The 23,725-nt window shown below is 42.8% G+C and overlaps 2 protein-coding genes across 7 annotated transcripts; one reads left to right on the top strand and one right to left on the bottom strand.

Moving 5' to 3' along the window:
* Positions 1 to 151: 151 nt before the first annotated feature.
* BCCIP (BRCA2 and CDKN1A interacting protein) lies at positions 152 to 10,467 on the bottom strand. The gene is made up of 7 exons (XM_062001607.1): positions 10,297 to 10,467; positions 7,170 to 7,244; positions 6,904 to 6,984; positions 5,656 to 5,748; positions 4,934 to 5,121; positions 3,794 to 3,971; positions 152 to 565 (listed from the first exon to the last, which is right to left on the bottom strand). The coding sequence occupies exons 1-7, from the start codon at positions 10,420 to 10,422 to the stop codon at positions 395 to 397; spliced, it is 912 nt and encodes a 303-aa protein (XP_061857591.1). The 5' UTR covers positions 10,423 to 10,467; the 3' UTR covers positions 152 to 394.
* On the top strand, positions 10,187 to 23,408 carry UROS (uroporphyrinogen III synthase). Of its 6 annotated transcripts, none has more exons than XM_062001611.1 (10): positions 10,187 to 10,518; positions 13,931 to 14,020; positions 14,817 to 14,900; positions 15,280 to 15,376; positions 16,245 to 16,319; positions 17,426 to 17,500; positions 21,047 to 21,130; positions 21,399 to 21,484; positions 22,003 to 22,101; positions 22,675 to 23,408. In XM_062001611.1, the coding sequence occupies exons 2-10, from the start codon at positions 13,958 to 13,960 to the stop codon at positions 22,846 to 22,848; spliced, it is 837 nt and encodes a 278-aa protein (XP_061857595.1). In that variant the 5' UTR covers positions 10,187 to 10,518; positions 13,931 to 13,957; the 3' UTR covers positions 22,849 to 23,408. The 6 variants fall into 6 exon arrangements, with proteins under 6 accessions (XP_061857595.1, XP_061857596.1, XP_061857594.1 ...); XM_062001612.1 differs by lacking the exon at positions 10,187 to 10,518 and adding an exon at positions 10,552 to 10,797; XM_062001610.1 differs by lacking the exon at positions 10,187 to 10,518 and adding an exon at positions 10,553 to 11,070.
* Positions 23,409 to 23,725: the final 317 nt, after the last annotated feature.

The raw sequence follows: 23,725 nt of genomic DNA, 5'->3' as shown, positions 1-23,725 counted from the left end.
TTATGATTTCAGCCTTTTAACATCAACATTGAAGAGCAGCAGCATATAGAAGAAACATTTTCCTTGTTGCATTGTTTTGTTGTGTGTGTTGTTTTGTAAAGAAACCACACAATTTAGTTTTGCTTAGAAGCATATTGAGCAGATCTTCAAGTTTTCTTGTCAGGTTGTTTTTTATTGACTGCTTAATGATGATACCAAAGTGCAACAAGATACAGTATTCAGAAACATGAATTTGATGGCTATGATCTGTTGTACCACCTATTTGTCTTCTAAGTGTACAAAGGAAGCGTTTGAGCAGTACAAAAGCATTATCCCAACAGCAGTCTCCTGGAAGTATTGTGAAGTCCTAGCTCTGCACAGCTGCTTCTGCAAAAAAAGCTGGTTTTAGGCAAGTTCACAGTGACAGGTAGTCTTTGAGTTTCTCCATAATTCCATTCATTCCATTAGCTGGAACTATCATGACAGTCCGCAAAGGTTTCATCGGGACGTCGTCAAAGGACCATCTGCCGCCCAAACAGGTGTCACTTTCCTCTTGCACCGAGTAGCTGAACTTCAGAAGGGCTTGCTAAGAAACACAAACAAAGGCATTAGGATTTCTAATTTAAACCTGTGATCAGCATGAAGACAATAGATCATCTAAACAAAGTAAAAGTAATGACTTTCTTATGGGCTTGCTTATGAAGAAGTTACTTTCTTCCTCTCAAAAGGTTCACCAAAAAAACCCACTACTAAGGGTTTTGAACTATCTGCTTACCACAGAATTTCTGTCATTCATATTAAATTCTAAAATGATTGCTATCCTTTTAGTTTGGTATCAGAAAAAACACCTAGGAGAAAACAGACCCCTGATGCTCCGTTTACATGCTTACTGCACATCACTTTAGATCACATCACGAAATGCCAACCCTTAGAAGCTCTTGTGGCAACCAGCAGGGGTCTTTGACCAGTAACAGGAATATTAGGCTCTTAACAGACCTTCTCTACTAGTGTAATTTTGAGAATGAGCAGATCAGCCAAAACCCAGGTAGAAGGAGCAGTGAGAGTGCAGGTAGGGTAGAGCATGCATGAAAGACAATAGCTTGCTGTGGGCAACGTGGAAGGACTGTGGCAATGAATACACTCTGCTCTCTTCACTGTCTACTCTAAAACTGCTCAGAGTCCTAAAAGTTCATGTATTTGTAAGGATATGTGGTAATCTCTTCCACACTGCCAGCAGGAATGAAACATTAAGGTGATAGGCACTGATATGAATCCTGAGCAGAATTTCAAAAGGCTCTTGCAGCGTCTCTAGATGGCTGGAGCCACTGAAGGGCACAAAGCATGCTTGTCCAAAGAGGTAGGTGATCACAACAGGCATTTTTTGTTTTCAGTGATGTGCATTCAGATAGAACAGTCCCTTTTCACCAGCTTTCCCAGACAAGATGCCTGCTGGGTACTTACCTGACAAATGCTTCTAGTTCTCACACACATCAGATTAAAAATATTAACTGAACTTCTAAGTAGGAAAACGTATCTATTGTGTTCCCTTTGCAGGGAAAGTTAAGATCCAGCCTCCTTTTAGGTTTGCTGTTTACTAACAGTGCCTCAAGGCTGTAAATTTCATTTTAGAAGAACCATCACATTAATCGAGTGGCTCTGCTCAACAACAACCAGTGTGAGCAATGCAAGTCCTAAACCTTTCATCAATTCCAAGTCTGGTTATAACAAAGCTTTTCTTCTGTTCCCTCAGTAACATTTTAAGGAACAGAATAAAGCACAGGGAACTGACAAGTGCAAAAAGGCTCCTCTCTGTTGTATATGGCTCTCAGTGCTTGCCTCACTGCATCTGATAGGGTTTTATGGCAATCTAATTAATGTTACGTGTGATCAGGAAGGATGCACACTCCAATACTAATTGAACACATGCACCAGTAAGTACAGTAACCAATAAGTACAGAGATCCATGAATTTGTTAAAAACACTAGAAAGACTGAACATGTTGAGTTTGAGTCTACTCATTTTCATTGAAAATTACAGCCATTTAGATTAAAAGCACATAATTAGTCTTTCAAATGCCATTTAACAAAACAGAGACAAATACAGACCAGGCCTTCTAGAACATAACACCCATGGACACATGGGTATCACAGGATGCTTCCCTCCTGCTCTTCAGCAGCATGTTTAGATAGAGTTCTAGTTCAGCTGGTAAAGTTATAGCAGGAACTCAAAAAGAAACTCCCAAACTTGCTACTGCACAGAGGCTGCAGCAGTGTTCCTTCCCTGTGCCTAACAATGGATTCACCCACTTATATTTTTCTCTTGACCAGGAAATAAAATTACAGCCATATCACAGCTCTAACTGAGAACGTCATGACTGCACCCAGGAGCCTTTGCCAGTAACCACAGGATGCATGTGCAACTGCTTTATCCTGCAGGCCCTGCCAGAAAAGCAAAATCAAGGTCTCTTGACAAAGCAGTAACATTGGAAAATACTATTTTTAAAGCTTGGGGAAAAAAACCCCAACAACAATTTCTTTGCATTTCAAAGTACATTTTTAATTTGATTTCCTGCATCTTCTCCTTGCCTGACCTGGCCTGGGACCAGCAGAGCTGTGCACACACGTTGCCTTAGGAAACGGGAAGTCATATTCTCACCTCAGTATTTTAAGCCCTTTTTATTAATATACTTGCCCCGAGTAGAACAGAGACAGAAAATGGAAGTAACAGCTACTTGTTCACATCTTGAAAAGGTTTTTATTCTGTGCATTGTTTGCAACTAACAGGTATCCACAAGGCAACAGATAAATCAGCTTTCCACATAATACTAACCATGACACAAATGCTTTGGATCTGTTAAGTTTCTTGGGAAGAGATCTCAGAGAAATGCATTTAACTGCTCTGTCAAATCTAAACAAAGCCTCAGCAGATGTGTTCTTCTGGAGCAGGACTAACTATGTAGGGGCAAGGAAAAAACATCTCTGCACTGAAGTATTAATATGCATTGCTGATGTTGAGTTAGGCTCAGAGTCCTCTGGCTTGTTTTGAACCTTTACTCTTCCAAGTGTTTGAACTGGGACATGTGGTTAAGTTAAGAGGAAGTCGCTACCTCTTGTTTGAGCTGCCACTCCTGAACACTTGCCATGTAAATCATCTTAAGTGGAGTCTCACTGACAGATACTGAGGCTAACCTGCACTTCCTGCAACTCACACACCCACAGTCAGTCTTCTCTGTTCAGCTGACACAGCAACTTAACAAACCTTTCACACTCCTTATTATTCAGATTAAAGACAACTGCCTTCCTCCAGAGACAAAAGCAACTCCAGACTTTGGTAAACTCAGAAGGCCTGGGACTTGCTGCTAAATCCAGTCTCTGGATTTATTACCATTTATTCATCCTAAAACTCTGCACATGTCATTCACAGTATTTAAAGTGTTACTTTCAATTCAATCCCATCAGCATTGCTGTATGAGTAAAAAGAGATAAAGTTTTTTAATTGAGATGCTGGCCTCAAAGTAATAGCTGTTTTTTCCCTAAATTCTCTGCTTATTTCAAGGACTCTTGGAATATTCCCATTACTCTCATAGCATTTCCCATTATTCTCACAGCATTTCCCATTATTCTCACAGCATTTCCCATTATTCCCACATGTTGCTTGCTCACGTCTCAACACTACACTAAAAAAAGCTGCCTTTAATTTAGAAGATATGTGGCCATTTCTTTTTCAAAGACCCTCTTGAATTTAAGGTGAATCATCTTTTTTTTCTGATATGTAAGGAAAAAGAAAAGTTTTGAAATATAAAACCCCACGTTACCTCATAAAAAAATTCTTCTTCTGCATTTGCAAACATTAATTCCTCCTTTTGCTGTCTTTTCCCTTCCTTCCTCTTAGAATTGCTCTTTGTGGCTTCTGTAAAGGTCTTGCTGATAAGAAGATAGTAGTAGCACTTTCCACAAGGTTTGTTTGTTCTCTGAGCCTCAGCCAACTCTTTCCTGAAGATAAAGAAATGTTTATACACACACTTCAAAAATACATTTATATAGAGTCATAGAATCCTTTCAGCTGTAAAAGACCTTTAAGATCACCGAGTCCAGCCTTTGTCCCAGCTCTATCAACCACTACTATGCACCATTTAAACTCTCAACAAGTATGTAAGCAGACCTTACAATGAATTAGTACAGGAAGGATGTTCACAGTGCAACCTATTCTTTCATGTCTCAGAAAATAACTCTTGCATATGTATTCCTAGTACTTCAACACAGCATTTGCACTGTAAAACAATAAAAATATGGACGTCTTGCCACACATCAGAATATAACTCTTCCCTCCTCCTCCACCAGAATCTTGCTCATAGTAGTGAAGTGATTCTAAGTGTAATTGTCCTGAAAATACATCTCAGTTACATTCCCTCATGGAAGTGTAACTCAAGAGACAGAAGATATTCTTGCTCACTCTTGTGTTAAACATGTTGTCATTGCAATGCTCCACAGCCTTTGAGACAACGAGGCTGAGATCCGAGTTTGAGTTGTGACAAACACTGTGCTAGTGGCAATCCTCAAAGCTAAGCCTTCAAGCATCTCATTTCTTTCTCTGGAAACTCTCCTGACCACCTCTAGCTACATGTTTTCTTTCGTATAAAAGCACCAGTTCCTTAAAGGTCTGTTTTATAGTCTAAATGAGTCATGACAACAATCAATCTGGCTTCTAACCATACCTCACATGAGAGAAAAGGAAAAAAACCCAGAAGATGAAAAACACTCTTTGGTTACTAGAGTCCCTTATCCAACAAAATTCAAAATAACTAAAGACCTTATGGTTTTCTTCTGTTCATGTCTTACTTATGTCCATAGTAATACCTGTCTTAATAGTTGCCTGTACATCAGATTTCTGGAACAAGAGGAAGAAAAAGTACTATTCAAGATCATGTCAAAAAAAAAACCCCAAACAAACTTACTGGAGCTGCTGGTGCATGGGCAGAGCAATCTGGGGAGGTACGTTAATGAATCTTTCACTTAGCAGAAGACCCACAGGCTTAGCGCTGTCGTTTAGGAGCTTATTCAGTTGTTCAACCACCTGCTGCTCACAGCTCTTCTCACACCGACTTAGAATCAGCTCTTTGATTTGTTCAGCACACTGTGTACCCTAGAATCAAAAAGTGTATTTTTTGTATACATTACAGAACACTTATGTACACAAGAAAACCTTTCATGTGAATTCACGGGACTAACCTCCAGCCCTCCTGGCAATTTCCTTAAGTTGCCTCTAAAGCATTGGACAATTTCTCTGAAATTATTTACCAACCCTAAAGCTGAGGGCAAACAAGTGTTCTCATCTGATAGGGACACAGCTAGGAGCTGCAGCACCAGCATACTCAACAGCAAAACTCAAAAGCTGCAAAAGATGAAAGAAATACAGGAGGCTGACAGCTCAGTTACCCTGGAACTACTTACCAGAGCTAATTTCAACTGTCTCTTCCACTCTGCTTTATGTCTGACCTTCGGCAAGTTGGGTAGGGCTAGATCCAAAAGAAAGCTAAGGGATGTGCCACTTTAAGACCCTAGTCCTTCGTAGTGGGACTCAGAATCCTGATTCAGCTGTCTAGGCTTACCATACATGGCAGAAAAGCAGGACACAGCTTCACTTTTCATTGTCTAGATGTTAATGAGGAACACCAACCTTCCTTTCCGTTAAGTTTAAGCAGCTTATAAAACCAAAGATTTCATCATCATCTTCATCATCATCACTACTGTCTTCTTGGACTTCTGCTTGCTAGTTAAGGAAAGAAAAAGCAACAATCCATGTTGGTATTCTACTTCTGCTCTCTGCAGCAAGAACTGTTTTATTTTGCAGAAGCTGCTCGGCAGATGACAACCACACAGGTAACCTGTACAAACACACAACCTACACATTCTGGTTACAGTTATCAAAGTGCCACATCACTGAACATCTCTGGGTACTCAGAGGCAGCTACATAGAGAGACAGGTCACGTATCTTCTACAGCAGGATCATCTGAAAGGCACTAAAATTTGATAGCTCACAAATAACAAGCAGCATCTGGGTACAAGGGATGACAACTTCTTAAGCAAACCCAGTTTTCTTCAGCTTCTAACATAAGGAAACAAACCTACAAATTCTTACAAACCAGACAACAAGAGAGCTTTGACAGAGAGTGAAACACAAAGCTCAACAATGAAAAACTTGAGGAAAGAATTGAGGGTCCTGTAGTTATAAGGTAAGGAGCATATTAAACTTGGGCTGAAAAGCTGTCGGCACAGCGTGAAAAGTGAATGCATAGCAGTGATGCCATGCCACGGGGTACAACAGCACAACTAGGCCCTGTGGAAGCAGCTTGTTTTGGATTGAAAGCAATGTGGCCATGATGTGTTGAGCACTATACAGTGCTGAACAGCTTCCTTAACCAGGGTAACTGAGAGGCCTCTGCAGAGTGGCTCAGGACTCATTTCAGGAGCCTTTCCTATACCCAAAGGGCTCTGCAGAGAAGGAAACTGCATGCAGGATATTTTTGGTCTGTATCTCTGTACATTCTGAGAATGCAGGGAAGGTCTTGTTTCACAAGACTTTGTGATTCTTGCTTCTTGAATCACAAGGTCTTGTTTCTTACAGCAATGGTAAGAAACTCCTCCACAGTACTTTCAGCCTTATTATTCTACTACACAGAAATTCAGAACTAAAACAAAAAAAACCCTTCCATGTGTAAAAAGAAATTAACCAAAACAAGAAATTGAATTCCTTGTTCAGCTGATGGGAGGTACAGGAAATTTCAGCTCTTCAGAATAGAAGAATTACTCTCAGTAAAAAAGCAAGAAAGCACAAAAAGACAGGATCCTCTTCTGAAAGCCTGTTACACCATTTCAACACTAAAAAAATCACTGTACTTCATTCCCAAACATAAATTCTCTTACCTTAATAATACTTCCAATGTGATTCTGTTGTATTAATATATCAGTTAATTCAGCTGTGTTAACAGGAGCTTTGAGAAACAACTGGAAAATAAGAAACAAGTACTATGAAATTTTAGCCCCTGTTAAAGCAGGTTCCCCTCTATCAGGGGGCACAGGAATACGTCCAGGCGGGTTTGGAAACCTCCAGAGAGGGGGATTCCACAACCTCTCTTTAGATACTACTCACCAATGAACATATCAACCAAGTAAACAAGAAGTCAAAGTACCTGGTGTAGTAATTTCTTTATCCCATTGTAGTCATTGTCTGATATGGAATGTGCTTCAAATTCAATATTCACTTCCTACGAAGAAGCAAAATAGAGACTATCAAACACACTTGGAAGAGACTATATCAAAACAAAGATAAACTCTAAGAAACTTGAAGACAAGAAATGGTCAACATCAGAGACGGAACTTACTTCCACCTTTCAGTAATCTCAGCAACTGTCATGTTTATTTCTTCTGTAATCTTTAAAGGGCATCTGTGAAAGTAACTTTTCAAAACTGCCTTACAAACTGTGCTGGGAATAAACGTTTAATGCTTTGTTCCTGCAGTCTGGTTCACATAATTATGTTTACTGCAGCCACATAGAGACTGATCCCAGCAGTTAAACTCTGTTAAACTGCAGGGTTGCAGTGCAATGTTTTGGCTAAAGATGAAGATTACTGTAGACATATAAATAATTACATGCAAACCCATACTTCTGCTATTTCCTCTAATCCTAATGGTACTGTTAATGCCAGTGTGGCAGCCTGCTCAGTCGGCACACAATGAGTTCACGACAGCAAAACCAGGATGTGAACTCCCGCTTCTCCTTCCAGAACAAATGCATCCACCAAACATTTTTACTGGGCTTCTATATTAATAGCAATGCCTGCCAAGGTTGCCTTGCCAACCTAGTCTTCCATGAACCACCATTCAAGATCATCCAAATTTCTTCTGCCTTTTAATTGTCAGTTTAATCGTCTGAGCAATTTAAACAACTGAGCCTCACTTTTGTCACCAATTAACTCCCTCCAAGCCCACACTGAGGTCATGGTCTTTACGAGAGAACAGCCTTAAAGGCCTGTTTATGACGTAGAAAACAGGTACACAACTACTTAGGGGGGTACTGAAAATCAGGAGGCAGGCTCAGATATTCTCTATGGTCTAGTAAAGCGAGGAAGATCTAAAGAGGCAACTGAGAACACATTATTTACTTGAGAGGCTACCTATGTAAGAGATTGTGTCTTTCAGGTATACAACGTTCACTCCTGGCACCAGCACCTTCCTGACTGCTTTAAAATTCAATATCTCCCTGAATGATTAAGCAAGTAAATTCCGAAGAAAACAGAGTTTACAGTGGTCATGAATACTGTGCAAATCATAGCAATAAAATGATATAAACCACGGGAGCACTAGATGTTCTAGCACAGGTCTTGTATCATGGCTTTTCCACTAAGTAACAGCCTGATACGAGAGAGTTTACAAACCCTTCATCTTTTATCTATTAGAAAAAAAATAAAGCAAATAAAGACTCGTGATATATTTTGGTGTGTCCTGTGTGCTTGTTCTCTTCCCCATGTTGCATCCAAAGCAAAGCAACAGCCTGCAGAGCGAGCCGTTAAACGCAGCCACACTCTGCTATGTACAATGCAGCAGTGAGTAAAGCTCCTTCTCATCACCCAGGCCTTAGGTGGCAATCATGCTGCTGTTCTCAGACTGACAAAGCTACCACGTGGCCCCTTCTATGAAGAAAACACCAGCATAAAGGGAGAGATTTTCCTGCTTGCACCTTAAGTGGTGAAGGAAAAGGTTAATACAGCAAAAATGAAGATACTGAGAATTATAGAGAAACAAATGCCCCTAAGTATATGACTTTACAAATGTCTAAGTTTGTACAGTTACAAATGTTCAGTGCATTAACACCAGCAATGCACATCTTGACATCTTATGCAAGAGCTGAAGGAAACTCAATATATCTCTGCATCCAGGCTCCCAAAGTGAAACAGATGTAAAAGCAATACACTATCTTCAAAAGCTGGGCTATTAAAATAAGCATTACATTGCAAACTTTATCCACTGCACAAACAGTTGCAAATGGAACACAGTCGTGCACACTAGTGCGGGACATACAGACAGCATCCTCAGCACCCGTCACTGAAGACTCAAGAAACCTCGTCCACAAACACCACAACAGAAAGCACCGTCCTGCCAACGTTTACAGCAATGCTGAGCACTTCAAAGTAAAAAGGGGAAATTGATTATTGCCACTAGCTTTCCTTTCACAGTCTAGATACTAGTGCAATGTTTTCCCAGTTTACAAACACTCGACAGTACACAAAGCACTCCTGTCAGGAACGTCCTAAACAGATCAGCTCAGATGAAGCGGCACACACTCAAGTGGCAGATGTGCTCTTCCAACACGGGAGGATGACTGGTAACACAAACCCACAGTTTTGATCATGACATCGCTTTCAGAAAAGGCAGGATTAGGGGTTTTTTCTTTACTAACATAAGCTAACTAAAACCTCATCTGAGAAAAGGAAGATATTTAACTCAAAGCCGTCTCCTGCTGAAGACAATCAAGTTATCAAAATATTTACTTTGAAATGAACAGAGTTAACACCCACAGGTACTGCCGTCCTCTCACTCTTGTAACACCCGTGAAAACGACAGATTGCCTCTCACTGTAAGATTTCAGCAAGAGCTCAAAGCCAGTGCGTGTTTCACCCTTTCCGGGATAGGGGGACTCGGGGTGATGTTTCACAACTTCGCGATGCATTTTCACTCATGTCCAGATGCAGATACAAAAAGGAAGATACGGTTTGATTTCCATGAGGTCTGGTGGGTTTGGGGTCGGGTTTCTTTTCCTCCTTTCTTACACCGAAAGGAAACGAGAGCAAACGCCCTGCGCTGACAGCACTACCCCACGCAGTCCCACGCAGCAGCGCTGGCTGAGGGGCCCCACGCCAGAGCCCCGCCTGTGGGACTGACCGCAGAGGGAGAACCCCCCAGAAAACCACGACTCTCGACCATTAACGAAACACCGTTCACCGCACCGATGCCCGGCATACACCAACGTGTTACCCACACGTGTAGCGCTGACACCCCGCGCCACGCCGCGCCCGACCCGGGGGTCGGCAAGCGGCTTCACACGGCCACAGCCCCCGCGCGACGCTTGCGGTCACGGCTGTTTCCTTTCGCCGCTTTACGGCTTATTCTCGTTACAGCGGGGGCACAGAGGAGGGAGAGGCTCGGGCGGAGGTGCGGGCTGGCCGTGCGACGGGGAACCGCGGGCCCGGCGCGGAGGGCGGCCGCAGGCCCCGCGTGCCGCGGGAAGGCCGCGAGCGCCGGGGGGAGCCCCCGCTCACCTCATCGATCCTCTCCTCCTCCTCCTCCTCATCATCATCCTCCTCAGAGCCCGACTCGTCCGACTCCGGCTCCGAGTCCCGCTCGTCGGCGGGAGGCTGCGGGCGCCGCTTGGCCGGCGTGGCCATGCCGTAGCGTCGCGCAGGCGCTCGGCAGCCGGAAGGCCGCGGCGCAGGGCGCAGGGCGCGGTGTCCGCTCGGGGCCGCCCGGCCGCGCTGCTGCAGGTGAGCGCGGGGACAGCCCGGCCTCGGCGCCGCCGTGGGGTGCGGGCTGCCCGGGGCGGAGCTCTGCGGGAGCTGGGGTAGCGGGGGAACGCTGTGCTAAGATGGGACGGGGCCGCCGCGGGGCCGAGCCTGCTCCGGCTGAGGAGCCGGGACACACATCGCGGGATGCCACACAAAACCGAGGAGTCCCTTTCCGTGTTACCGTCACCTCCTCTGGAAGAAGACCCGCTCCTAGGGCGTTCTAGGAAAGCGAACCGGGCCGTGCTGGGATTCGGAGCGGTGCGTGGGAGTGTAGGTGTGTGGTAGCTGTTAGAGCTCCGTGTCCTGCTGAACAGCCTCCGCTCAAAGGCCGGCAAAGGACCTGCCCCGTGCAGCAAGTGCCCTCGCTCCTCTCTCGCCCTCACCACCTCTGTGCGTGGGCTGTCTCGGCTGAACCTGACAGATAACACTGCTGTAAAGAAAAGAGCCAACCGGAGGCTCAAATACAAGTCTGGAGTCTGAAAACCTGGCCTGAGCTTCTGTGCCATTAAGTCGAACGTACAGAGGAATCAGGTGCTCACTACTTCAGCATTTAATGCCCAGATTAGTTACAGATAATTCCAGACAAACAGGACAGGGAAGGCAGTGAGGTAGAACACAGCAAGCACAATATAATTGTGGGGCTTTTTAATAAATTGGTCAGAAAAACATACTGAAAAATGCTAAGCACAGAAAGCGTGGAAGTGGACATTAATGTCTGAGCTCATTCATGCAGACCGTGTTCCATTTAAGTCTTCACCTTGAGTTAATGGAGAGTTAGGTCATTTGAGGATTGGACATTTGCTGTTGCCAGCCAGAAAACAAATGCAAAGCAAAGGGTCTGGGATGTGATTGTGGCTTTTAGAATACTGCCCAAGTAGGTCACAGCTTGTTGTCTCTTTAAAGCATCAAACGTGTCTGTGGGGATTTTACTAAGTTATTTTCTGAGAGCTGCATCTGCACTGGAAGCACATCTCCAGATATGAATACTGATACACAGGGAAAGAATCCACTGGCAAAGCCCTGTGCTGCTGCAGTCAAACTGTCTCTGTGGGGATGCAATCTGTATCTTTGCACAGTTTTCCATTCACAGCATCACACAGCGAAATTGTAGCAACTCATGAAAAGTTGTCTGTATATTTTTCTCCCCAAAATAATCCATAACTGAGTTTTAACTTCTTCACCATTTGAAAGTGCATGGGCATAGCTTTGTTTGAAAATGTGCTCGTGGGTGCTTGTCCCTCTTTGGGGATCTCACCTGCCTTCTGTTTGCCTGTGGAGATGGCATTGTGCCTCCATCCCCTGGCAGCAGGGGTAGAGCATGCTTGCTAAGCAAGTGTTTGGTGTGAGGAGCTGGCATTTGGACATGGGTGTATTCCACCAGTTTCCATTTGGTCACACTTGTCACCAAGTCCAGCAGAACAGAACAATCTGAGGTGTTTAGGGCTGGGGGGAAGGAGACTAATTCTTTTCAGCAGTAAAACTAAAAGCAGTCAGAGGGTAGTTGCAGACCAAAATACACATTGTTAATGAATGCACAGACTTACAGATTCCCTAGCTCTAACTGGTCTTCTCTTGGACACTTGCAGCCCTTTTTTGGAGTCACTAAATGAGCTGCCTTCTGGCAGAACTGACAATAAGCCAGCAGCTTCTGGGAGCATCAGAGCTGTGCAGCCCTTACTCTCTGTACAAGAGAGCCAGATGGCTGAGTCCAAAATACAGCTTGTATGATTTCTTTGTAGAGGAGACAGACAGGTAATTGCATCTTGCAGCAGTCCAGGATATTTTGTGAATTTGCAATTATTCTTTGGTTTCAGTGTAAATTCTGGATGCAGGAGCTAAACAAAACAATTTGATTATCAGAAGTCACCTTGTTAAGCATGGATCTTTACCCATTTCTTATTGTTATTCATTACTTGACACAGCAGTAAGGCTTAGGATGGGAAGTTAATTCCTTTCTAACCACCTGAAGTAATTAATTAGAAATCTGCTTTCCCCAGGTGTACCTAAATTGACTCTCCCATCATCTGTGGGGTTTATTACAATCATTCTGGAAATTGCTCTTTCCAGAAAGTATTATTGTCTTGTATTATACAGTTTGGAAGGATTTATTTGGGTTTTTTAACCCTTACATTTACATTTTGATGACTTTATTATGCCATTAATCATTGTATATTTTGGAAACAGGGAGATGTGAGAGGTTAGACTTCATCATTTTTCTTTGAGAGTTACTAGTTGAAATGTAGGTGTATCGTACTGAGAGCCTAAGCACTGAACATGGGCTTACAAAGTTGTTGGGAAAATCAGTACCAGAACAACAATCCGTGTCAGTATTGAGTGCTGCAGGTCTTGTGGAAATGTCCCCTTCCATGTCTTGTAGTAAGATGTTCAGAATTAAAACCTCAGTTTGAAAACCTAGATTTAAAACAGTTTCAAATCCCCCAAACTAACACAGTCAGATGCTGCCAGAGCTCCTGGCACCAGTTTGCTTTGGGTGCCCTTCTCACCACTCCTGTTTCACAGTGCTTCCAGCTCCAGGAGCAGGTGTGACACCGAGCTCTGGTTACTTGAACCAGATCCCGTTTTGTCCACTCTTGTCTAAAGCTGCCTTTTGTCTTTCCTCCTTTCATATTTGTCTGAACAGGGCTTTTTTTTTGCCTTTGAATTTCTGAGGATTTCAATGCATTTGATGCAACTGGATAAAATTTAAGATGCAGTTAATTTTGAAGAGAACTTGCTGTATGTAAGCTCTCAGGGAAGTAACACATAGATAACTGAGGTAAATGTGCAGTTAGAGAATGGATATCTGTTTGCTTGTATTTGTTTGCTTTGATGCTTGGTATATTTGCCTACATCTTGTATTGGGCTTTGAATTCAGCACCCAAATCAACTTTCAAGGAACTGAGCACTGACATCTTCCATTTTAATAGATACATGAAACAAGGCATTATATTCAGAGTTCTAAACATGTGAATATAAACACCTGCAGCAGTTTGTGGCTTTGTTTAAAAAAATATTGCACCATGCATGTGATATCCCCTGATGCACAAGCCCTTGCATGGAAATGAAAAGAGCTAAGTACAGATGGCAGCTTATTACATTGCTGAACTTAAAGCTTTGTGTACAAAATATTCTCCTTTAAAATGTACTCTCCTTGATGACTTTCATTCTAGTGTCTCCCTTAAGCAGTATTATCTAAAGACAGCATGTTATTTGTTGCTCTTATCAGGGTGGGTATTCATGCCCAGAGAGTGTACATTAAGTGCTTACTCATTGTGTGGAGAGCAGTGCAACTGTTAGCAGCCCAGTTTCTTTGAAGCTGAGCTATTAAAGTCACTATTCAGTAGCAAGTCCTCTAGATCTAATTTAGATAAATTCCTTTATTGTATTTCAGAGTTTCTTTGCAGTTATTTGGTAAACAATGAAGGTTCTGTTGCTGAAGGATCCCAAAGACAAAGATTCAGGACCAGATCCCTACCTTAAAGTAAGTAAACTGTTAAAAAGGTAAACAATTGTGTGACTTCACAGTAAACAACAGTATCTGTGTTCAGCAAGATAGATGAATGGAACTGTTTCAAGTGGAAAGGGTGCTCAATCAAAATTAGGAAGGCATGTCTGAAATGATGGTATTTTCGAAGAAAAATACTCCACCTTTGGAAGGCATGTCTGAAATGATGCTACAAACAAAGTCTGTTAGCAAATGTGCTGGTACTGAGAAGATTGTTTTAGTTATGGGACATTCATACTGAACTCCTTAAAGCTCTCAGCACAGTACTGATAGGAAAGCAATTTCATTTCCATTAGTTAATACTGATTGTGTTCACATGGGTAGAATTAAGATTACAACAAATGTCAGTGGTCTTACTGGGAGTGTAATATTAAAAAGAGGTTGGCTGTGGTCCTTTCTGCTCCTGCATGTAGGCATGTGAGGAGGAGTTATTCATAGGAGCAGTTCTGTTGGCTTTAAAGAATGGCAGAGATGTACAAGAACACTGTCAGGATGAGGTGATTGTCACTTGGGAAGGTGAGAGTGATGTGCTGATCTATACTGTAACTATTCACTAGCTGTAAGGAGGCCTCAGTTCCATGGCTGGCTGGTGTTATGTTGTAATACTAAATAACTAATGAAACCAAAGCAGATGCACTAGTAAAAACAAAGAAGATGCCTTTATGTTTCACTTCATTAAAAAGAAAGATTTGTGCTAACTTAGACAATTCTTTGGGAGAAAAAAAATGCTGTTTGAAATCTCTTCCAAGAACTGTAACCTTCTTTTTCATAGGAATTAGGGTTGTATGGGTTCGAAGCCACTTTGATTCCAGTTTTGTCATTTGAATTCATCTCTCTAGAGAGCTTATTTGAAAAGGTAAGCTGAAAATTCTTTCAGTTGACTTACATTTCAAGAGAATTTAGGCTGTGATTGCCAAGGTGCTGTGTCATGTCACAGTGCCCTTTGTGGTACCTCTCTGTGTGCTTCCACAAGCACAGCTGTAGATATCCCAGTTTTGTATATGACATCAAGCAGGTTGCCCATACTTGTTAAAGAGTTCAGTTGCTCAGGTAAAATTCAGAGTTAGACTGATGGACTAGAGATATTACTGGTAGTAATTGAATACCCATTCCAGTTTCATTTATTAAAGCTGTTTTGCTCTTTACAGGATTATAAAGTGTCAATTGACTTAATACTTACATTTATTTACTCACATTTATTTACTGTACTTCCTATATTTGCTTTTTGTGTGTAGCTCTCTCATCCAGATTGTTATGGAGGCCTGGTTTTTACCAGTCCAAGAGCACTGGAGGCCATCAAGATATGTTTAAAAGAGAAGAGTAAAAATGAAGGTAAGTACATGTTTATATTCCTTGGTCTTTCTGTTTCAGTATTTTGTGAAGCTTGTAATTTCATTTCACCCACCAGTAGGTGTTTGGAACATACCTTCTTAAAAACAAAGCTTTGTCTCATAGCTCTTTTGGCATCATAAAGGCCTCAGGCTAAACTGAGCTTTTAAGGGTTGGGTTTTGCTGTTGTTAAAAGAGCTTTTGGTGCAAATGACTAATTAGTGGGAGCTTTTCCAGCTGTGGTTATCTCATGCATAAGGAATCAGAAAATCATAGAATGGTAGGGGTTGGAAGGGACCTTTAGAGATTATCTAGTCCAACCCCCCTGCAGAAGCAGGTTCACCTAGATCAGGTCTCATAGGAACATGTAAGAATAATTTGCTGCAGTGCCTAGTTTGGCTTCTTAACTACTTTCTTCCTTTAAAGAGAGAGGCATGTTATAGAAACTGGCCACTGCTACTCCTGTACCTCTGTAATTTATATGAAGTCTTACAGAAAAAGCTTTCTCTGTCTTGAACATAAAATGTCTTTGTCCTATGTGCTGGTTTTTTTTCTGGGAGTATTGATAATGCCAAGATGGAAATGAACATTGCAAGCTGCCTGGGAGCTGGCATAGGGCAAGCATGCATTAAAAATGCTGCTGAAGGAAAGCACCTAAGAACTGTTTACTCAAATTAGGCTTTTAAAAACATGTTGGAGGCTGCTCTCTATGAAAAAAGTACATTAAAAATTCATTTTGTATATCCAGATTTGCTGCAATCTGTAGGGCAGTATCAGTTATTATGATGGTGCTGTATTTCTAGATTAAACAGAAGCCCAAATATTCATTCAGCATTCATATTTTGTTTGTCATGTGCTTAATGTTTTCCAGCCTGGTCAAAATCTCTTAAAGAAAGATGGAATACTAAACCAGTGTACGTGGTAGGAAAAGCTACAGCTTCTCTAGGTAAGCTGGGGTTGAAAAAAAAGAATTTGTAGGTAAATCCTCCTTGTGAGTACAATTTGAGGAAAAAATACAGGGAAGTTTGATAAATGTAAGTGTCTAGACATTAGAACTCTCTGTGCTTACTCCAGCTAAGGATCTAGCTTATGGTTTTTCATTGCTTTTATTGTGATGTGAAGGTAAGTACTTTGGAAATTTGGTCAGAAGAAGAAAAAACCACCCCTTTGTTCTTAATGTGTGTGTTGCTGTCGTTCACTTTGGAAATGAAAAGGGGTGGATTGTAACATGCTTGGTGGTGTACAAAGTGTGGGGCACTGGCCCTTCCTGCCCTTGCTGTTCCTGGGAGGCATTTCCCAACAAGTCAGCTGTACCCATCCTGTTCTCTTCAGTGGGTCAGCTGCTCTGTCAGCCTTGGCACTGGTTCTTATCTGATACCACACGTGTTTTTCATGCATAACAAAAATGCAACATAGATTTTAGTTTATAAAAGCCTTTCTTACTGTAAAGCTGCATTGTGGCTTCAGAGTCCACTGAACCACACAGGAGATATTAGGAAAAGGCTGGCATTTGAGAATTCCAAGAGTCTTCATGTTTTTCTGCTTCTAGTCCAAAGTTATTTGGGATAAGCACTGCTTACCTGTATAAAAACCTTTCCTTTTCAGGCAGGTGGGTAACAACACTCAATCACCAACCAGTGATTCAGTCAAGTCCCAAATTAATTAACCTCTCAGGAATTCATCTCATGCCCTTTTACTTGCTTCAGTAAGACCAGTGTTGCACTCTTGGATTGTCCATTAGGATTTCAGCCAGGAGCTGCAGCCCACTCAGTGTAGTCAGACACTGCTTTCTGTTCCACCACTTCAGGAATGAGAGATTAAAAACTCCCCAAAAAATCCCTAGCTAGCCCTAGAAGTTTTTGTCCTTTTTTCAAGCCAAAGTGGAATCTTTCACAGAATGTTACTACTTCAGGTATGCTGATATTTTGCCTTTCAAATAAGTGTTTGTGTGTGTGGATCAAGTCCTGTCTCCCTTTTCAACCCTTGTTTCCATGATAGATCTGAATTGCTCTCATGGGTTTCAATGTCTGTCTTTGCTCCTTTTGGTTACAGTGGAAGAAATTGGCCTTAGTCCACAGGGAGAAAAATCTGGAAATGCTGAAAAACTAGCTGAATATATTTGCTCAAGTATGTATGCAAAATCTACTTAAAATAAGGTAATGTACCTCCCAGTGTTTCAGAATCTCCTAGAAGTAAAATGGAGCATGCACTGAAGCAGAGAAGTACCTACTGCACATCTCTCTTACATGTAGAACCTGACATACCTATAGCAAATACTCACTTCCATGAAATCTTAGACTCTCTGATTAATCCTACTATATGATCCAGGAAAAAAAGTATTTTTGTGCTAAACAGTTGATGCTGGGGACTTTTCACTTTGCTGTCATTTGAAGGAGATAAGAGGAATTTCTTTCCTCAGAATGAACATGTGGTTTCAGGGGAATGTTTTGCAGCACCAAAGGAGAGTGGTTTTCAAGAGGCTGCAGAAACAGTCAAGTTAAAATGCTGCCTTGTGTTTTATTTACCTCTTTTATTATGGTTGAAGTCGTAATGCTGATCTGTTTGCTGCTTCTTAATGTATTATCAGGTTGTTGGGTAATTTTAAAAGTCTAATTCCTCTTTTTTTTTTTTACTGTAATTTGTTACACTTTCCAATATTAGAGATTTTTAGGCCTAGGAGCTGATTATTTTTTGAGTGGATGGCTCAGTGCAAGCTGTGAAAATAGAGGCTGTGGTTTGGCACTGCCTGGGTTGTAGAACATGGGTGAAAAGGTGAGAAAGCAGAGGGCCGTGCAGTGAAATTAGAGGGTAGCTTTCAGTCTGATACAAAGGTCTGGCCTTTGCTGAATGACTTTTGAAAGAGAAACACAAACCTTTGTCTAGAGGCTCTGGCAGTGTCCACTGATTGAACAGAGAATGCCCCAGCCCTGTCATTGAGCCAGCCAAGGTGACTGGTCTGCCTTTGGCTAACCCTGGTCAGAGAAACAAGTGACAATCCCTGCCATTATTCCAGATGCTGAGTGAATTTTACTCTGTCTGCTGGTTTCAAAGCCCTCCTGCTGACTACACTTCAGGAACTTGCTGAGTAAGGTGTTAAGTGCTTCAGCAGTGGAAATGATGTCAAGAACCCCAGCACTGCTATTTTTGGCTGTTAACATTAGATGTGAAAGAGAGTGTTGATTAGCAGAGTGTGCATAACAGCAGAGATTTATAGGTAAAGAGAAGAATGGGATTGGAACTGGAAAGTGTTGTGTTTTATGGGCAGAGTGCTCTGTAATTAATTGACAAAGTCTTTTAACTCTAGGGAATACTTCATGACGAAAAGGATTGTTGCCAACACAAGATTGAATAATAAATTCTGAAAATGAAGACAGACATTTTCAGCATAAAAATGTCATTAGGTGAAGAACAACCCATATGTGCTCTCCAACAGATACAGTACAACAAAGAAAGGCTTTAGCTGATTTGTTAGTGCTAAGGAATCCACCTCTGGTAAGGAATTAGTGTCTGCCAGTGTGCAGATGGAGGGGTTTTCTGAGAAGGGAGATGAGAAGAATACCTGTCTGTGGTGGTGTCTGTGTGTCAGAGAAACCTGGGATCAGGTGTGAAGAAAACAAAATGCATGTAGTATCCAAGTTCCCTGTTGGGAGCCTGCAACTGGCATAGTTATGCCTCAGAACCTCCTCTGGTTATTTGCTCAGTCCTGCTAAGGATCCTCTCTCTCTTTCTCAGTGCCTCCCCTGAGCCTGACACTCCTGCATTGCTGGGAGCTGGCAGCTTCCTGGGGACAGCAGCATCTGCTAGAGAGATCTGTGTGTTTCCAGCCTTTGTAGAGATTTCAGCCCTGAACACCAGCAGCCTGTTGGGATTAACCCCATGCTGTAGCAGCCCCATTACCCTTGCAGAAACGACTGCCCTTGCATCCCCTTCAGCTGTGGTAATCCCCCAGTGCATTTCACTGGCTGCACACTGCTGCTTGTTGATACATGTGATCATACCCCATGATTTACTGGATTGTGCATGTTTAGATGCTCTCAGTTTGTCAAGTGGTTTGTAACAACCCCTGAAGGGCAGATTAAATTACATCATGTTCTCTATTACACAGATATTTCTGCATAAAGTGGCAAGTAAATGAACAGCTCTGAACTGTTGGTATCATTAGAATTAATTGTCAGATAAAATCTGAAGTAATGTTCATCCTTTTGTTATTCCCCTGTTGTGCTTTGGTACCCACTTCAGCTTAAGTGATTGGGAAGATAAAGGAATTTACTCCTTAGCTACTTTACTCTCTTTTCAAGGCAAATATTGTGTAGTTTGCTGTGGTGTAACAGTGTTGGTGACAGGAGGAGGGGGACACCATTAGGGACAGTGCTTCTTGCATTGTGCAGGGCTAGTAAGGGATTTTTCTGTGCTTGGTGAACACAAGTCAAAAAGGATCAGTGTTTCTTTACAGATATGCCATTGACATTTCAATTGCCTCACATGAGTTATACAAGGATTAATGCTGAAACAGTGGGTTTTATCTTATGATTTTAAAGTCTCTCTTACATTCTGTCCCAAGTTCATTCTTCCTTCCTGTCACTTATTACAAGCCTATCTATGATTTCTAATGACTCTACAGTGGACAGGGAGGGAAGTCAAATGTATCCATGTTCATTCCCGCAAGGGTCTTTCCATTTGGCTTTTACTATGCTGTCCCCTCTGGGTTTTTTTTCCCTGAGGCATCTCTGGTGCTTACTACTATAAGCCAAGAATCCATTTTTTAAAAGACCATTCTTTTTCTAGTAATCCTCTCTTAAACATGCACATGACCTCATTTATTTTGACAGACAAATGCAAGCTTGGGTGTAGAATTTCCACTTGACATTTCCTCTGCATTTGTTGTTTATAAAAGAGGCAAAGGGTGCAAAAACAGTCTGGCCCAGTTCTGCCTTGACTGAAATGCTCTGTATCTTTTGCAGTGTTAACACTCCCTTCTATCAGCTAAAATCTAGTTGTGAGGAACTCTATAAAAACAGAGTTTAAGCTATAAACCCAGCAAGTTATTGAGAGGCTGCTGTAGCCAGAGGTGTGGGGCAGGTGGCTGCAGGCCCTGTGGGATGGTGCCACCAGCAGTCACTTCCATGTCCCAAGCCAAGAGCAGGTGAGGATATCTACACTCACTCCAGCAGGGGGATGAGAATCATTTTCCCTTAGGTCTAAGACTTTTAGACAGACTGAAACTTTCCAGCAAAGTATTTCTGCCCTTCTCTTTGTCTGCCTGACTGTTGTGTGAGGGAGAGAGAGCTGTCCTGGACTGCACTGAGATTCTAGATATAACATAGAGGAAGGTTGTGTTTCTGAGGAGGAGCAGAGAACTTGCACGCTACTTGTTTTGCTTTGCAGAATGGCAAAGGGAATAGAAATGGTGTTTATCTCCTGTGAGATCTTCTTAGGCATAATATGAACACGTTGGCTATGGAATATTTTTTCATTTACATGCTAAGCAGCCTCTGTCCTTTGCATTGTTGCACTGCAAATGGTTTCAATCACCTTAGGGCTGTGCCTGTGATGAAGCAGGAGGCATCTACTGCAGCATTCAACATTTGATACCTCTAAAATGTATGACATGGATCAAGTTTACCCTGTACTAAAGACACAAGTTAATGAAAGTTCTTGTTTGTGTGTTTACAGGAGAGAAACCCAATTCCTCAGCTCTTCTTTTTCCTTGTGGAGCCCTGAAAAGAGAAGTACTACCTACAGTACTTAGAGAAAAAGGTTGGCCAGCCCTTGGAGCCTTGTTTGAATTAGTCAGTTAGAGAAGTGGTGTGTCTAAACTTGTCAGTGAAATTTGACTGAGTAAAAATTGAGTCTGCTCTTGTGTTGGGCAGAAGTTAGAGGATGGGAATAAAAAGGGGGAGGTTGGGTTGCTGCACTCTTTATCTTTTTAGCCTAAAAGAGTCCACTTAAGTGCAATTAGTGTGTTACTGAAATAATGGAAGTCACTGAATGCCAGTTTAATTGTGCCTGTATCTCCTGGTTCCAGGTGTACCTCTGGAAAGCCTCACTGTTTATCAAACAGCCCAACATGCAGACCTGCAAGAATCTCTGAGCACTTACTTCTCACAGCAGGTACTGGATGCTCATGTAATCTGAGAACTGGCGAGACAATTTTGTGGTTGTATTTGGCTGCTGAAGGTTTCTGCTGCTGTTAAGAGGGAAAGCTCATCCAGGGCTCTGCAGTTTTGAGGCAACACCTCATCTGTGTCAGAGCAGCTCAGGGCAGGTAGACCTGAGGGTAAAACACAGGAGCTTGGAACAAGAGTAGGTGCAGAACTGGGGGAGATGGGGATGGATTTAGGGAAAGAGCTTGCTGAGTTTCCTTGCTCAAAAGGAGAATAAGCAGAGCTCTAGTCAGTACATTGAGCAGCAAGTGCTTGTGTGACAATGTTTGGTTGTAGTCATGCCTGCATTTCAGCCCTCTGGGGCAGAATGGGGGGTGGAAGGCTCTGCTTTACAGGAGCCCTTTCTCTTGGCTTAACTGCTGTTTCTCAGCAGCAACAAGACTGCACAGCCCAATAGCAACTACAGGCTTTCCCATGACAGCATACAGGTGTGCTAACCTACCACATCCCTTACTTTTCACTCAGGGAATCCCAGCAAGTGTGGTGTTCTTCAGCCCATCTGGTGTCAGATTTTGCCTCCAGCACATTCAGAAGCTTTCAGGGGATTTTAACAATCATATCAAGGTACCTTCTCTTTAAAAGTGCTGATGTACAACAGGGAGTAAGTTTGGGGTGGACGAATGAAAAGCTGTTAGAGCCATTCCAAACCTTCTTATTCTCATTTGTTGGTGTTTATTTCTCTGAAAAAGCAAGTTGTGGCAAATGCCTTGATAGCAAATACTGATGTTCTTAAGAAGAGCAAAAGGAATTGTTTTCATCTCAAGTTTTTCTCCCCAGCTAACTTCCCCTCTCTCCACTGGGTCTTGACTTTATTTTCTCTTAGTGATGGGAAGGTATGAATAATTCTTTCCTGGATCAGTAATTAAGCTGAGGCATGTTAGAATTCCTCTCACTTTTCCTGCTTTGTGGGACCAAGAGCTTGAAACTTGTGTAATGCTGAGATAAATACAAAATAATTCCTCAGGAGCTGCACTGAGGGGCAGTTTTTCACACTGACTGTGGCCAGCCCGAGCTGGCTGGTGTAGTTCAGTAAGCTCAGCCACGCCCTTTATCAGCCCGGCACTATCAGCTAGGAGGGGAGGACGTGGCCTCGGGGAACGGGGCAGAGCCGATTTACCTGTCACTCGTTGCTCTCAGTTTGCTGCCATTGGGCCGACGACGGCGGAGGCGCTGGAAGCGGCGGGGCTGCGGGTGAGCTGCACGGCCGCTAGTCCCACCCCCGGCGGGCTGGCCGCTGGCATCCGCGCTGCGCTGCGCTCCCGGGACGGCGGCGGCCCTGCGCCCGAGCACGGCGCGGCTGCGGAGCTGTAGGAGGCGTTTCCAGCCGCAGCACTCCTGTCCAGCAAGAAAGCACGTGTCAGGAACATGCACCACTGGCCTGGTCGGGGGCTGGTGAGGGAAACTTACCTCTGAATAGCTAAGCAGCCTGGAATGTGTCCAACATCTACCTACTCAGCTTCTGTCCCAGCTGCAGTGTACATGTTTTACGTGGGTGTTCCTTGAAAGCCAGTTGTGAGGCTCCTCTGCATCAGAGCAGTATTGGAGTCACCTCAGGTACCTCCTGGCACACGGGTCTGGCCTTCATTTCTCAGTGCAGGCATGTGTATGTGCACAGCTGCTTTTGCATAAGAACATGCTTCCACTGCAGGGTAAAGCTTGCTTGGTCCTTGTTCTGCTTTTCAAGCATCTCTATGAAAGTGATGACTGTAGCTTCTCAGTGTGACAGGACAATTCCTGCAGTGAGGGTGCACTGTGGGGAGCTCAGGCAGCACTGAGCCTAACAGCACCAAGCCTTAAAAAACAAGGCTTTGGTTTCTATTCCTGTAATGAAGGAAGATTTCTTAGAGAAATAAACTGGCTTAGCAGAATCACTAATAGTGTTGGAGTTGTCTGTTTTGGATGGGGTTTATGGTTTATTGTTTAGCTGTGAAAGGAGAAGAGGTAATCCCATTTAGCACTAATGCTACCTTTGCTAATGCCAAGGCATTCAGAGAAGATTTAAATTGTAATATACTCAATTATAATCCTGACGAGAGTCATTGGTGGGGGTAGGAGAGTGCTGAGATTCACAGAATAACAGAGAAATCCTCACTTTCTGCAAGTTTGTATTGCTGAAGTCTAAATCTATGACCTGAATCTACAATGAGGGAAAGGAGCTCTGTCCCTCACAGATGAGTTAATGTGAACC

The sequence above is a fragment of the Colius striatus genome, chromosome 8 (genome assembly GCF_028858725.1).
Source record: "Colius striatus isolate bColStr4 chromosome 8, bColStr4.1.hap1, whole genome shotgun sequence".
NCBI classification, from domain to species: domain Eukaryota; kingdom Metazoa; phylum Chordata; class Aves; order Coliiformes; family Coliidae; genus Colius; species Colius striatus.
The sequence above is the reverse complement of the archived record's forward strand: the minus strand, read 5'-3'. Positions and strand labels throughout refer to the sequence as shown.